We start from the raw sequence: 14,434 nt of genomic DNA on the forward strand, positions 1-14,434 counted from the left end.
TTCAGGTATGCTTTTACTGCATTGGCAATATGTTTGGGATCACTGTCATGCTGAAAAATTACATTTCCAATATTCCATATTGAGAATATTTGAACCACCTGATTCAAATGATGTTCAGTCCACTTCTTGTTTAATTTGGCATACCTCAATCTTTTGTTTTCCATTTTCTGTCTTTAAGAATGTTTTTTTGACAGGCACTCCTCCAAAGGGTCAGAGTTGAGTCTTTTCTTGATTTTTACTTGTTTTTCTCATTTTTAAGGACATGACTACATACACAGTTTATCTGCTATGGATAATTTTTTAGGTCTCCAACTTCTTATTTTGTCCTGTACATTGTGGCTGATAGCTCACCTTAATGGTGCACAAATCATATTTTTGCCTATTAAACTGTTATTCTCTTTCTTTTTTTTATTTTTATTTTTTAATAAATTCAATGTGCCTAAAGGTGAACATTTTTCTTTTACTAAATTTTCTGTTATGTGTAGGTGCAACACTGGTTTATCCCTTGATTTGCATGCCTTTTTTACACTTGAATAATTCATAGGTTAGGGTTAAGTGCCTTAAAAAGCAAAAGTACATTCCTTTTAAATGGTGAGGTGAGGAACTGGTCTGAAAATGAATACAAAAATCAGCCAATGTTCAAAGTCTCAGGATCAACTGACACCTATCAAAAAAACAAAAGTGCAACTCGACTCCTAGTACACTAAAGTTATATGGAAGGCAAAATGATGGGGTCATTGGGGTCAGTTTAACACAGCTTTTCCATATATCCCAATATATTTTTGCATGCTTCCATTATTTTTTTTACCATACAAAAACTAAACGATTTTACAAAAACCAACGACTACCAGCGTCAAAATTATTAGTCTCTGTGATGTTATTTGTGCCTCCATTTTTTGCTGGGTAACAGTCTGCAGTCCTTTTGTCCTGTTGTAGTTTTCAGCAAGTCTCGAACGTGCCTCCTGAGCAATCCAAGCCCATTCTTCTTTGTCCTACTCTCAAGCTCCTCCAGATTTGATGGTGTTCTTGGATGGACCTTCACCCTGCAGATTTTCAGTGACATTTAAGTCAGGGCTTCGTGTAGGCTATTTTTATCATTTTAAAAGACAAAGTGATAATCCAGACTCACTTTTGCTGCAGATTGCTTACAGTTTTAGTTCATATTCTTCATGATTCCTTACACCTTGAAGAGATTCCCAGTTCCAGATCCACTGTAGCATCCTCACAGTATAATACTTCTACCACCATGTTTCACTTTGGGGACTATTCTTCTAGTTGTACTCCTCTTCTCCAAACATAATCAGCATTTCTATGGCCAAAGAGCTCTAGTTTCGTCTCACCTGACCAAAGAACATGCTTCAAATATGCATATTTTTTTCTTCAGAATGTCCTTAGCATACTTCAGTCTGCCTTGAAAGGATCTCTTCTGCAGAAGTGGTGTTGTGTTTTTCCTCAGTCTGCAAGCTCAGTCTATTCTTGTGCAGTGTTCTTGTGATTGTCTACTTTGAGACTAAAACTCCTGAAGTCATTCACTAGTGTCTTGGCAGTTGTTCTGGGGTCTTTAGTCACATATCTCACTATTTTTCTTTCCAGAGTCATTGAAATCTTTCACTGCCAACCTCTTACTACCTCTGCCAGGCTTGTGGCTTTCTTTCAATTTCTTGATCATACTTTTCACTCCAGTTCTTGACACTTGAAAACACTGTGATAACTTAGTATATTTATCTTCTGCTTTGTGAGCGTCAACAATTCTTTTTACGAAATCTAAACTGATTTCTTTTGGTTTTGGCATGCTCACTTAAGTGACAGCTCCAAACCCTGGTTTGAGTTTTTATACCGTGTGTAAAGTGGAAGATAACGCTCATTTGTAACTTGTTGTTACAAGGTTTGAGCATTCCAAAGTTAAAGCACATCATTGCACAGCAGTTGTTTCTGTTAACGCTCAATAAAAAAAAATCTGTATTTCAGGTGGCCAGTAATATTGAACCTAGTATTTTTCGTGTTATTGTATGCTGATTGCAATGATTTATGCTTTCTGTAGTAAACTGATATGTGTAGAAATGCTATGTTGAATACTTATCTGGAGCTATGATGCATACTCTGCATGTGCTGCAGAATATTATTAACAGTATCATATCAAATTCAAAATGATTCAAATTTGAATCAAATTGATCTGGAAACTAAATTAGCACAGGTATCTTTTCTGCAGTAATCTATGTTCAGAGGTAAGTTCACTAGTACCCATGCTACAGTATTGCTTAGTATTGTTTAGCAGGTTTGTGTTGTTGGGAAACTAGTACACTTAATCAGATTGAGAAAAGTAAAAACTTGGGGTGGCCAGAGTTGTTTATATAGTAAAATGAGTTATTTTAGCCTTAAACAGATTTTTGTAGATTTTTGTAGATTTTTGTAGATATCTCGCACACAAGAATTTCACTCGCATGTGCTGTGCCAGTGTGCCTGCACATGTGACGTGACAATAAAAAGTGATTTGATTTGATTTGATTTGATTTGATAAATGAGATGGTATTGTAACGACGTAAAACTGATTTTTTTCTTTTTAAGTATAAGTGTATGGAACGTCATTTTAGCCTGTTGCTAGGTGACTGCAAGGCAACATGGCTGACCTAATAATATCTGATATAGATAAGAACCTTCGGTGGCCTAAGACCTATCTGTGTGCTAGGTTTGGTTGTTCTAATCCTGGGGGCTAGTAAGATGACATAGCCTGTCAGTGCATGGCCCAGGGCCTCGCTGCTGGATCTCCAACCAAGTCTCTGCAAAACTGACTATGAAACACAACTGAATATGATATTCTTTTTTTTTTTTTTGGCTAGCCTAACTATCTTGACAGTTTTTTTTTTTCATCTCCTATTAATGTAATCTGACAAGTAACATTGCTTGTGTATTTAACAGATAGTCTCAGTGTAGGAGTCATTTAAATTCGATGCAATCTGAAGTGAATTAAAAAAAAAACAAAAAACAAAAAAAACAGATCACTTACTAACAGATCAGGAACAGCAGTCAGGTAAAATATATTTAAATGAATTGGATCACATACAGTCAGCATAATCATAATCATTTCTTTATGTTAATATTTCAAGCACAGACAGCTGTTCGAATTCAGCATCTGAGAATGGAAGAAAGCGCTAAATGACCCGCTGGAACATCGATGAAGTGTTTGAAATGTGGGCTCCTTGGCTCAGTTTGTTGATATAATCCTAGACTATACAAACAAAGTACGTGGCTGCAAGCAGACATAAAAGCACAAAGCTGAGCTAAGCTTCCAGGTTGTGTTATTGACTGAATTCATTTGTGCATTATTTTGTTTTGTCTTAACCAAACGATCAAGGTGCCACAATATTTCTTAATGAACACTCGCCATGAAGGCGAATTTAAGTGCAACTGCCTAGTAACAAATCCAAATATCCTCTGCATCATCTGTAATTCATCTGAAGACAATGATGGTTGTACCCATTATATAGTGTAAGCCTAACCATGTGTTTGGAAAAATGTGTTTGCAGAAAATAGCGGAAGGTTTAGTCCCACAGACAATATTACTGCCTGAAACCTTAAGTGTTCTGCTTCCACATCCTCTTATGATCCACTAGACATTCTTCTTCATGGGGGGTGATGGATGACTTAACCCAGAGAAGTGCTCTTTGCTGCAGTTGACCCAGATTGAGCTGCATGCGTCAAATGTGTTTGTGTGTGCTTGTTGTTGCCCTGGCAATTTGGAAAATGTGAGGCAGAGGAGGATTTCTCTTTTTTTGTGCTTGTGTGTATGAGTAAGGGTATCACACTAAAAGAGAGAGGTTGTGTGTGTGTGTGTGTGCACGCATGTGTGGGGCGGAGGGAAGACAGGAAGGCACGTTTGTTGCACAGCGTGACTGACAGAAGTGATATATATGACCCTTCATCTGACTCTAACAGAGACGCACGGTGTTGTAACTCATTGGGTGTGAACACTCATGGGTTTCTGCAGGATTAATGTCAAATGCAATAGAAGCATAACGCTAATCCTCTCAGCTCTTGTTCTAAGATACAAAGTAGCTTCGTAAGGATTTCCGACTCCTCTGATCAATTGAAAATTGCATCCTTTCTCACAGTGCTGGGTGGTTCAGTCAAAGTTTCATTCTGATTGGAGTAAAGTTTCTCGTGTTTTGGGGTTGGTTTTTTTTCATTATACTGCCACACAGCTATTTTCTAACTAATGCTGCGGCATTCGAACAGCAACAAGTGTCACAACAAGTCTTCCCTCAATCAAAAATCTGTGTGTGAGAGTCCAGAATTAATTTTTCCTATCTCCTCTCCTGCTTGTTGTCTCTTCAGAGCCACCCAGCATCACTGAAGCTCCTGATTGAAGTGGAAAGTGAACAGCTGCTCCTGGCTCTAGAGAAAAATGAGTAAGTGTCCCTCTTTTCATACATGCCTTTAGCTTACAACTGCGTGGTTTCTGGAGTACAAATAGGTGGCATATGCGGTGCCCAGGGGCTACAACTGGGGATCTATCCAAAGAACGAGAGGGAGGAAGTGTCTCTTTGCGCTGTGGTGTGGGCATGCCAGGGCTCTCTGTGCTCGAGTCTTTTTGTGTGCTGAAACAAAGACTTGAAAGATAGAAATTCCTGGAAGCATCAGCCAGACTGATGAAAACCGACGTCTTCTTCCTTCTTCTCCCTCTATCTTTTCATTTGATCTATTGGCATAAGACGGGGGAGAAGGAGGCTTTGTTTGAACACCGCAGACACCCAGCGCTCTGCGTATTAAGATACTGTCAACATGATGTCAGTTAAGGGACTGGCGAGGAGGAGTAACATCATTTGAAAGAGATGAGGTCATTGGCGGAGATAGATTTTGACAGAGATGTAGCTGTGGAAGTGTTAGGAGGAATATTTGTCATCTTTGCATTTTTACAGAAGGACTCATTCAATGTGGCCTCAGACAGTCGGAGTTGAGCGTACTGCTGAGAAGGATGGGGCGTGATTGATGGAGCAATATGTTTTCCATCCAGCCTGCTGCCACACATGAGCAACCAGAAACAAGCAGAGCTGTCTGTGTGATGGAGAGAAAGCGGGCGAGGGAAGCTGAGAGAGAGTGTGAAAGGGTTTTTATACCATCGTTAGCCATGAATCTCACTTGTTTTCCAGACTTAATATATGTAAATTCCACCTGCAAACTGTGGGACAAAGCTTTCAACACTAGCTACAGCAATTTTTATGGCTGCCTGCGCTGAAAATATTTTTTTATTGGAAATCACACTCGTTTTTTTTTTCCTGTTGAATATTCATGCTTTGCACAGGTGGGGATTTTGCAAAGCTGTCTTTCAGATTGTCAGATTTTCCTCCGCTATATTTCATTTTAAAATGGAAACAAAGCTTTTCCCACAACCAGCAGCAGTGGAAACACCTTACGTTCTCATACATCGCCCATCTGATTTTCATTCGGTATGACTGCCATCATTGTCCTGTGGCTTGAAATGTAAAGTCCTGTGTTAGTTTCAAAGCCATAGCCAAGAGGAACAAACAGGGATGATGGAGAGGTGCAATCTAGATCTTTCTAATGAGCTTGAGCATGATGGAATCACTTTAGTCAAACAAACCTCTGTGCTTTCCAAATACCAATCTGTCACAATGTACTGTCAACGCTTGCAGCAAGTCTCGAGAAAAAGGTTTAATTACTATCAATGAGTGTTCTGTCGCAAGTCAAAATAATACTTCATCAAAAAAATAGCTACTTAATGCCATGTATGTTTGACAAGACAAAACACACACAAAGGACATGAGTTGAAAGAGACGTGTTGATAAGTGTGTTGGCTTTGGTCGGTGTCGACAGCGAGAACAGAACCTGCTGTGCTGACTTTTAGTGAAGGTTCTTGTCTGAGGTTGCTGTCAGACTGGCTCTACGTCGCTGATGAAACCCAGTTGTTCAAACACAGCCGACATCTGTAGAGGTAGGGAAAAAAATGTTCCAGGATGAAGAGATTTGAATTAAGCACCCAGATTTCTCTATTTATTTTTGGGGTTTCTTTTCTTTTTCAGAAATCTGTTAATAAATATTGCTGGCTACAAAACATGATTGAGGTTTCACTGCACGGCTGAATGTGATCAGTTCAGCCGTAATGATAGGTGAACGTGATCTGTGTGACAGAGTAGCGGTTGCTGCCTTTTTCACAAAGTTCATCAAATGCATTTTCTTTCACATTTTTTAAATACGTGTTGCAAAACTTAAGTCAAAAAAACACATTTTTGCAACTATTACCGGGTTGTTTTTCACTTAAAGATTAAAAACATATAACGTATATCTTCATCCTTTTTTTTAAGGTGTTAGCCCAGGAACCCAAACCTTTAGACACAACTGAGCCAACGGTACGGTAACAACTCTGGTGTATAGTTAAAAAATGCAGCTGTAACTGGCACCTTGTCATTTTCAATTACTGTATTAGTTTCAGTCAATATTTAAGAGGATCTCTGGTGTTTCTGTGATGGTGAGTTGCGTAGTGTCTGTGGCACTGATGACATTTGGAAAGCCTGCAACATGATGAAAACTCTTCGTGATTCTTGAAATGTGTTGTGCGCGGCGGTACGGAAAATGCTTTGGTGTCTGCTCTTTGGCATTAAGGGCTGCGGAAGCACGAGACACCGACTTCAGATATTCCTACAACATCCCCGGACACACTCACAAAGCAGCCTGTTGTCAGGATGGAAAGGGCGCTTGCCGCCTGGAGCAAAATGTCAACGTGTGTCAATGTGTGAACTTGCACTTTTAACTGCAGTTCAAAAACTTGCTGCCCGAGCGCACTGTTGAACTAAAATATGTAAAGTAAAAAAGAAATGAAAGCAGAATGAAATAAGCTCCAGACTGCTACCTATTTGATTTAGATTATGCTTTTGGATGTATGCACATCAAATAAATTTTTATGTGGATCAAGTCACTGAAACATCCAGCAGGTATTGCTTGCAGAGGGATTCCATCTAAAATAATATTAGCAGTGGTAAGACATTTTAAACATCCCCCGCTGCAGACAAATTAAAGTCCCTACAATACAGATGTTGAACATGATTTACATTTCCCACCTGTGAAAAATAATCTGTTTTTATGTGAAATGCATATTCAGCAGATGAGTATCGCACTGCAAGCTTAAGTGATCGCACTATTTGCCCGGTGGGTGTACATCATTCCACATTTTCTGACTCTAAAAGCTCCAGTTGAACATGATGAAGCAACACATTGTTTCATTTACTGCAAAGAGGTTGGCTGTTGAGATGCCACTAGGCATCCTAGACTCGTCTTCTTGGATCGGTTTTGTTAATAGGAGACAGTCAAAATGAGACTTGGTGTTGTCTTTGTTTCTTATTACTAGAAGGTTAAAGACCTTAATTACAGGCTGTGGCAATACTCAGAGGGAAAGTAAACAGAATGCACAGCATATACTACTGTATATATCTCATTACTATTGCATATACTCTCTGTTCTCATTTCCTTTGTCACTGTTTGAAGCATTCATTCAGATTCTTGCCTTTGCTGGGTGAGAGAGGCTTATGCACATTTAGTCTAGTTGTGACAGTTACTGAGCTTTGACCTCAGCGTATTGAACCACTTCTGGTCAAGCTGTTATAGCAGCTCTTGCTGCTTTGTGCCTTTGAATGTGAAGCCTCCAGGCATATCAAGATGAGTCCCAAGCTAAGCAGGCAGCATGCTCTCCATCCATATTTCCCTTTCTAAATGGACTGCAAGAGACTGAAAGAAAGCCTGGGGCTCATCAGCTGGGTGGAGAATGTTTTTGGTTGCTTTCGCTTGAGGTTTCTCGCTGCTCATCATGGCTTATAGCCTTGAGCATAATGTGCTTGGAGGTTTGCTATTCATCTTCTGGAGTCTTTTGTGTTGTCAGACAAACAATCACAACGGAGCACACATCGATGCAGATCCACAATCCTAAAACTGGCCCTTTCCCTGGACAGAGGGCAGACAGGAAATGTTTCCTGGCTACAAACTTCTTCTATCACTCTGGTGCTTGGCAAAACAAAAGAGACAGAGTCCAGACACAGTTTGTCCTAGTTTGCGTATTGGACGTTAAGATGTTATTTGATTCCATGTCTTGGACTGGACCACTGCTGGCCTGTGACCTGTTGCTTCTCTCAACGAAGACATTCTCATGTCTCACTGAAAACACGGTTAGGAATGGGTCTCTCCTGGGGAGCTGAACAAACAAAAGGCTAAAGACTCTGCATAAGTGTTATTGTTCTCGTCTAAGCCACACACAGATTGTTTAAGGAACATCAAAACCAAAGATGCTCATGTGTATCAAATCGTCGCTCTTGCTATAGAGCTAAGATTGAGACAAAGAGAGCATTAAATCTTTCACCAGTATATACATGAAACGACATGGATTATTTTTTTTCTCATTATGATTTATACAAGACTAGAATGTGTGAAATAACGACATCTTAACGATAATGTTTCTGAGTGCACCTTGCAGATATACTCTTTTTTTTTTTTTTTCTCCATGACAACTTTTTTCTTAAAGGTGATTTTTCTTTTTTTTAATGATTGATGCAATATTTGGCAGTTTGTATTTCACTGCAGCACAGATGAATGGGTAACTATAGTCAGCTCCTACACTGTATTTTTTTTATTCCCCCCTGGTAAAGGTTGAAAGAATAATCCTAAACTATGCTGGCCTAAGTCTTTAATGCATCACCCTGAATGATCATCTCAGGGATGAACAAGAAAACCTATTTTTAGCCAATGAAATCGGGCGACATCATCAGCGGCGATGACGATTCCAACGCCAGTGAACGGCGATGAATTTTCATCCGTGACTTGATTGACTTTAGATTTGATCTTTATGTGCATTTAAATTGCTGTCTGTCTGCTGAAGTGTTTTGTGTGCGTAACGAACTGTGCATTTGCTCAGGTGACGATTTGATCTAATTGTAAAAGACTGTGTCCCGCTAAGCCAACAACCAGTGATTGAAACCCAGTGATAACCAGTTTTCTTGAGCAGCACTTATACTGAAAACCTATTAAATTTCTCCCTATTGCTACCTACGGTACAAAAGTGTGAAAAAGTAAGGTGGAATTTAATTTCATTAGGCGATACCTAAATACATCTTCCCTCCTGTTAATGCTGCATAGATCCAGTAAATGTATTTTTTTGAAAGAATGTGTCTCATGTATAGACAGAAATATACATGAGCTTTCTTTTATCACTGAAACACACAAACACACTATAGTCTAAAATTCATTCAGAACCAGGAAACCTTTTTCTCAGCGAAGGATGCACTGAAGCTTAACTAGCCTTTGTACCTTTCTTGTTACCCTTGCGGCTGCAAGGCCATGATACATTGTGATTCATTAGTTTCAAAGACAAGCCTTGGAAATAGGCTCATCTTTTCCAGAGCCTGCACCTTTTAACTACTTCCTTCAAAATGGAATTTTTTGGAAGGAGCTTCCCTCTTTTGAATTACCTTCTCAGAAGCTCCAATTATTTTCAAGCTCAGAGCTGTAATTAATAACTTGGACTCAATGTTCCTAATTAATTAGAAAGTTACACTTGAAAGGTCTTAGAAAAGCTTGTTTCTTCTTTCAGAATGGGAAAAAGAAAATGAAACGGGCTTTTGTTATGATTATTTCTGTATATGTGTGTTTTGGTGATCTTGAAACCTTTCACTCCGGTCTGTAAGCTCACTTCAAAGCTCAAGGTGCAACAAGAACTGGGACCATTCACCAAATGCAACCTTGTTCCTCTCGAGTTTCTTTGTCACCTTTTTTTTTCTTACTAAAATGTACATGACATCTAAATAAAGGCTGATATTTGCTATGTTTTAAGATGTCATTTGTGTCTGATATACTGTAGTTTTCCCCCTGGAATTGGAATAATTGGAGTTTCAGTTATCAAGGTTCAACTCTACATGTTTAGCGCTGTGATTTTGAAATGTCAAAACAAAAATTCACAATAGCAAAGGACACTTTTCTAAGTTGTGAGGGACGTTTTCAGTCCTTTGCTCTAAACCCGGAGCATTTTTCCAGATAGACCACAGGGGTCTCAAGGCTCCAGCTGGTAGATCTATTCCTTAGCCCCCCTCCTCTCACCATCAAGTACACAGCCAGCTGAAACCTTCTGAAAGTAGCAGTTTCTCTCTGGCGAACAAGCCGTCACTCCTCCTTAAAGAACTTATAGAAGCTCCTGCAAATAATAAAGATGCCTCTACTTTTAAATTCGGACCAATCTGGTTTGGTGTCTCTTGGTGATTGCAGATGATGGATGGGGAGCATTTCTTAAAAATAAAAACTTGGTTTCTTTTAACTAGTCGCCATCCCGTACAAAGGAGCAAAGATTTTCTGAATGCTGCTTGTGTGTAGTGCTCAGGGTTTTGGAAATACATGAATTGTAAAATACTAGACAGCCCTGATCCTGTGTTTTGTATGACTCTTTTGCAGCTAATCCATGAATTGAAAGTCTTAACAATAACCTGTTCGATTTTACCTGTAAATGCCAGCCTGTCATTTCAAATAGACTCCAGTGCATCTTTCAGGATAAGATTAAATAAAAATGAATGAACAAAAGGGATTGTTAAATATAGACTAGGCCACGTGTTTTATTTTCACACCTATATGCAATTGCATTCTAACATTTAAGAAAGTATAATGTAATTTTCAGCACATCTCAGGTGTCTTCTACTTTCAGTTCTCCATCCATCTTGTGAATATGTGATGAAAAATCACGTCCCCTGAGTATCAGCTTAATCAAATTTCAGCCCTGTTTAACAGCACCATAGCTTCATCAGATATATTAGCATATATTAGTTTTTACGTCTTGCATTATTGAACAGCATAGTTACATTTTTGTTTTGATTAATTTATTAAAGTACAGCATTTGAGCAATAAATTATTTGGTGATTAAACTCAGATAAAGCTATATAGCAGATTGGACTCCAACAATGATAAGAAGTAGGACAGGACCCCCTAGAGTTTAGATGCTGGTGGTGGCGGAGATGAAGCAGGTGGAGGCATGACTCTCCAGCTGATCAGGATATGAAGGGGGCCACACGAATCAAAGTCTGGAAGGCAGAACTGAGGTTGAATGAGTTGCAGAAGACGGGCAAGTAAATGACTTGGCCAGAGTGATCGCGGCAGAATTGAGTTTGACAGTATGGGAAAGTGGAAGCGATGTAAAGATTAGATCAGCCTGAACACTCAGGAATGCGAGAGAACCAGTGAATGCAAATCTTTCTTACTGAACTTGCACATAAACTTCATGTCACAAATGTACTGAAGGCTTAAATGGCACCAATAGGTAATATGACAATTAACCCTGGAGAACCCATGGGGTCAGAGCCGACCCCATTGGTTTTCTAGGGAAACCATGGGGTCAAATTTGACCCCATGGGTTCTCCAGGGTTAAGATGATCTCTCTGTAAAGGTAAAAATCCGGCAATAATCTAGGACTATTACCACTTTGTAGACACAAATGATGTTGTATTATCACTTTATATTAATGTTGCAGATGTGCAGGATGTTATTATTTTATTTACAGTTGGCTAATATGGCTATTGGGCAACTCTTAACATTTAGACAGATGCCCAGGTTAACAAGGTTAGCATTTAAGATCATTTCATACTTAAATGGTGTTGAAAATGGAAGATTTACTGACACCTATTGTTAATGTGTTCAGGTCTAGTTTAGTTCATATATTTTCTGAAGAACATATATTTAAAAAATAAGATGCAAAATATCCAGTGACCTAACCTTCTGCGACTGCTATCATCCTTAAGTAGCCACTTACAACTTATTGGGGAATCCTAATTTTTCCCTCGTGACCGGTGGTCTCTAGGTCTGTCTGCCTGGGCTCTTTATTCACTTGATCATACATTGTCACCATGACTGTCACACATTGAAAATGTTTAGTTAATGCCACATTGGTAGTGTTTGCAAATGTGTAAGATGCAGTCATGTGAATCTTAACAGCCAGAAATCATTAGAAATATCTTTGATTACAGAATTCGCAATATGCAAAAAATAGAGTATTATTAGAGCACAATTGGAGGATTTTTTAGTACAAAAGCTAGCTTTAGTCTTACTTTTCCAGGTTTCTTCATCTATGCATCTATCTTTTTTTGTTTGTTTTCTTCTCTTGGCCTCTAATTATCTGTTTTTCTTTCTACCTCTGCTTCACAGCTTTTCCCTTTCACCTACTTAAGCAAACTGTCTTCATAAATTCTAGTGAAATCTAATTTTCTCAAGGCTCAGGGGTGCCAAAGAGAACAAACAAAAGCAGCCAAAGTTTTTGACCTTTGTGGCTGCTGACCATGAAGATATGCAACCCGAGAGTCATAGTCCTGGCTTCCATCCTCCTCCTGACAGACAAACAGATTTGCTGGTTTTACAGTGTGAGTTAATGTCAGCTGGGTGGGAATGCTCACTGTATTTCCTTACTTCATCCTCCATCCTGTTCTCTCCGTTCTCACAGTCCAATGACCTTCCTTTGACCAGTCTTGCTTGTGTATGGGGTCACTGGCTGAGCGAAGATGCCACGTGTGGTCATCAGTCAGACGGTTGGATTTTGGCCGTCTCCTTTAGCTGATCCAGGGTTTTTTTTTCACCCCCTTCTGCTGCCTTGCACATGTTTAGACAGAGCAGAGTCCTTGTGAAAAATGAATGCTGAATGAAAAGCAAAAACAGCATTTGTTCCAGTTGACTAGCAGTGAAAAATACCAGCAGCAGTTTCTCTTCCTTGCCCTACAAGGTAGCGTGTCTATTGAGAAACTTGTGGTAATTTGTTTAGTTTAGTTTTTTTTTTTTATGTTCTCCAGTCCTGTTTTTTTTTTTTTTTTTGACTCATTTAAAACTTCAAGACTACACAAGTAGCAGTGGGAAACCTGTGTAGGAGTTAGAGCTCAGATAGCTCTTTTATCACTAAATTTAGCTTAGTGATAAAAGGAAATGGTGCAAAGAAAGTCAAGGACATGGAGCAAATAGCAAACCCCTCTCTACACGTCATGCAAAAAGCAGATGCTTTTGGCTTCACATCCCACTCGTCATTAACAGTATGACTCCAGGTTGTTGTGGTGGACACACAGGGGGTTAAAGAAAGTATGGGGAGGATGTGTGAATGAAATGGAGATCTCTGGTGTTCTTGCTTTGCCTGATAGGTTGTGAAGGCAATTCCCCCTCATCTTTTGTACCAGCCTTCCTGTCTCTCTGATAACTCCCTGTTGGCTTATGGGACACGATAGGGTCTCCTTTGGTTGGCCCCTGTACTCCTCCTCACTCACTCTCACCCAATCCCTCAAGCACTGAGAAGTGAGCTGCCAACAACAATAGGAGCTGCTAGGGTTTGATAAAGAGGCTGTGGACTGCTTTGGGGTGCAGGGACCCAATGAAATCAAAGCTGGACTCCATGACACAGTTTCCTTCAAATCATCAGCAGCGTTTCTGAGAAAAGGGGTCAAAGGCAGGTTGTAAATTCATATAGGGTTAAGCAGGAAACTACACTTGCTGATTAATGACGGGAAATATCATCGAGGACACTGAGAGAACATCCTTTATATTTTTTCCCTGCAATTTTTTTTTTTTTTTTGCAGTTAAGCAACAGTCAGCAAGTTAAAACAATGGATTTGGAGAAATGAATGCGAAAGGTAACATCATGCAAACTTCACACAAGACCAAGTTAAATTAATTAATAAATTATGAAACATTTAAAAAAATAATAATTTTAGTGTCTCAATCATGACCTCATAGTTTCTATGAGTCTGACTGGCCCTGCTCCTGTGATTGATTTTCCTCCAAATGCGATTAAAATGTAATAAATGAGTGATTTGTGTGGTGGCAGATCTGGTATACTTTCCCTTTCTTTGTGCCTAATGGGTCATTGATGTTGTAAAAATGAATGAATCCCAGCTGTGTGCTTCATCTGAAAGCTCTGCTCCGTGATGGGATGTTTGCAGACAGTGTCTTAGAGCCAATTATGTTCCACTTCCTGCGTGCGTCACCTGAAATACAGGAGTATTATTCCCCCAATGATCAATGGACCATGGATGATTCAGTAAGGCGTTATTGGAAAATCAGTAACCAACCTTACAAATGGGGTAAAATGATTTTGAGACACAATAAAGTCTTTTATCAGTATTCGCTGCAGAAAACAACTTTTTCTTTTTTCTTTTTTCTGCACCAACTGTGTGACTTTGCAGAAGGAAGCGTCCATCTGCCTGTGACAAGAGACTGACAGCATGACAGGATGTACAACATTAATGGTGCTGACCCTCAGATAAGCTGTAATGTTAGCTATCTGCACACTTCCTTTGGTTTGTGTATGGAAAGAAAATAATTCCTACGTGAAACTGCTGGCAGCAAGATTTGAAGATTTTCTTTAGTAATGACCTCTGGCGTCATTGCTGCTGATTTTTCTAAATGTGTAATAGGTACTATGAGCCCT

The 14,434-nt window shown here is 39.3% G+C and overlaps 1 protein-coding gene across 2 annotated transcripts in view; it reads left to right on the forward strand.

Moving 5' to 3' along the window:
- adam12a (ADAM metallopeptidase domain 12a) overlaps positions 1 to 14,434 on the forward strand; it is an 80,494-nt gene that overhangs the window by 14,007 nt on the left and 52,053 nt on the right. For both annotated transcript variants that reach the window (XM_082543132.1, XM_082543131.1), the window contains exon 3: positions 4,333 to 4,406. In XM_082543132.1, coding sequence (XP_082399258.1) covers positions 4,333 to 4,406 — 74 coding nt within the window. The remainder of the gene's footprint in view (positions 1 to 4,332; positions 4,407 to 14,434) is intronic.

The sequence above is a fragment of the Aulonocara stuartgranti genome (genome assembly GCF_965226115.1).
Source record: "Aulonocara stuartgranti genome assembly, chromosome: 8".
Taxonomy (NCBI): Eukaryota; Metazoa; Chordata; class Actinopteri; order Cichliformes; family Cichlidae; genus Aulonocara; species Aulonocara stuartgranti.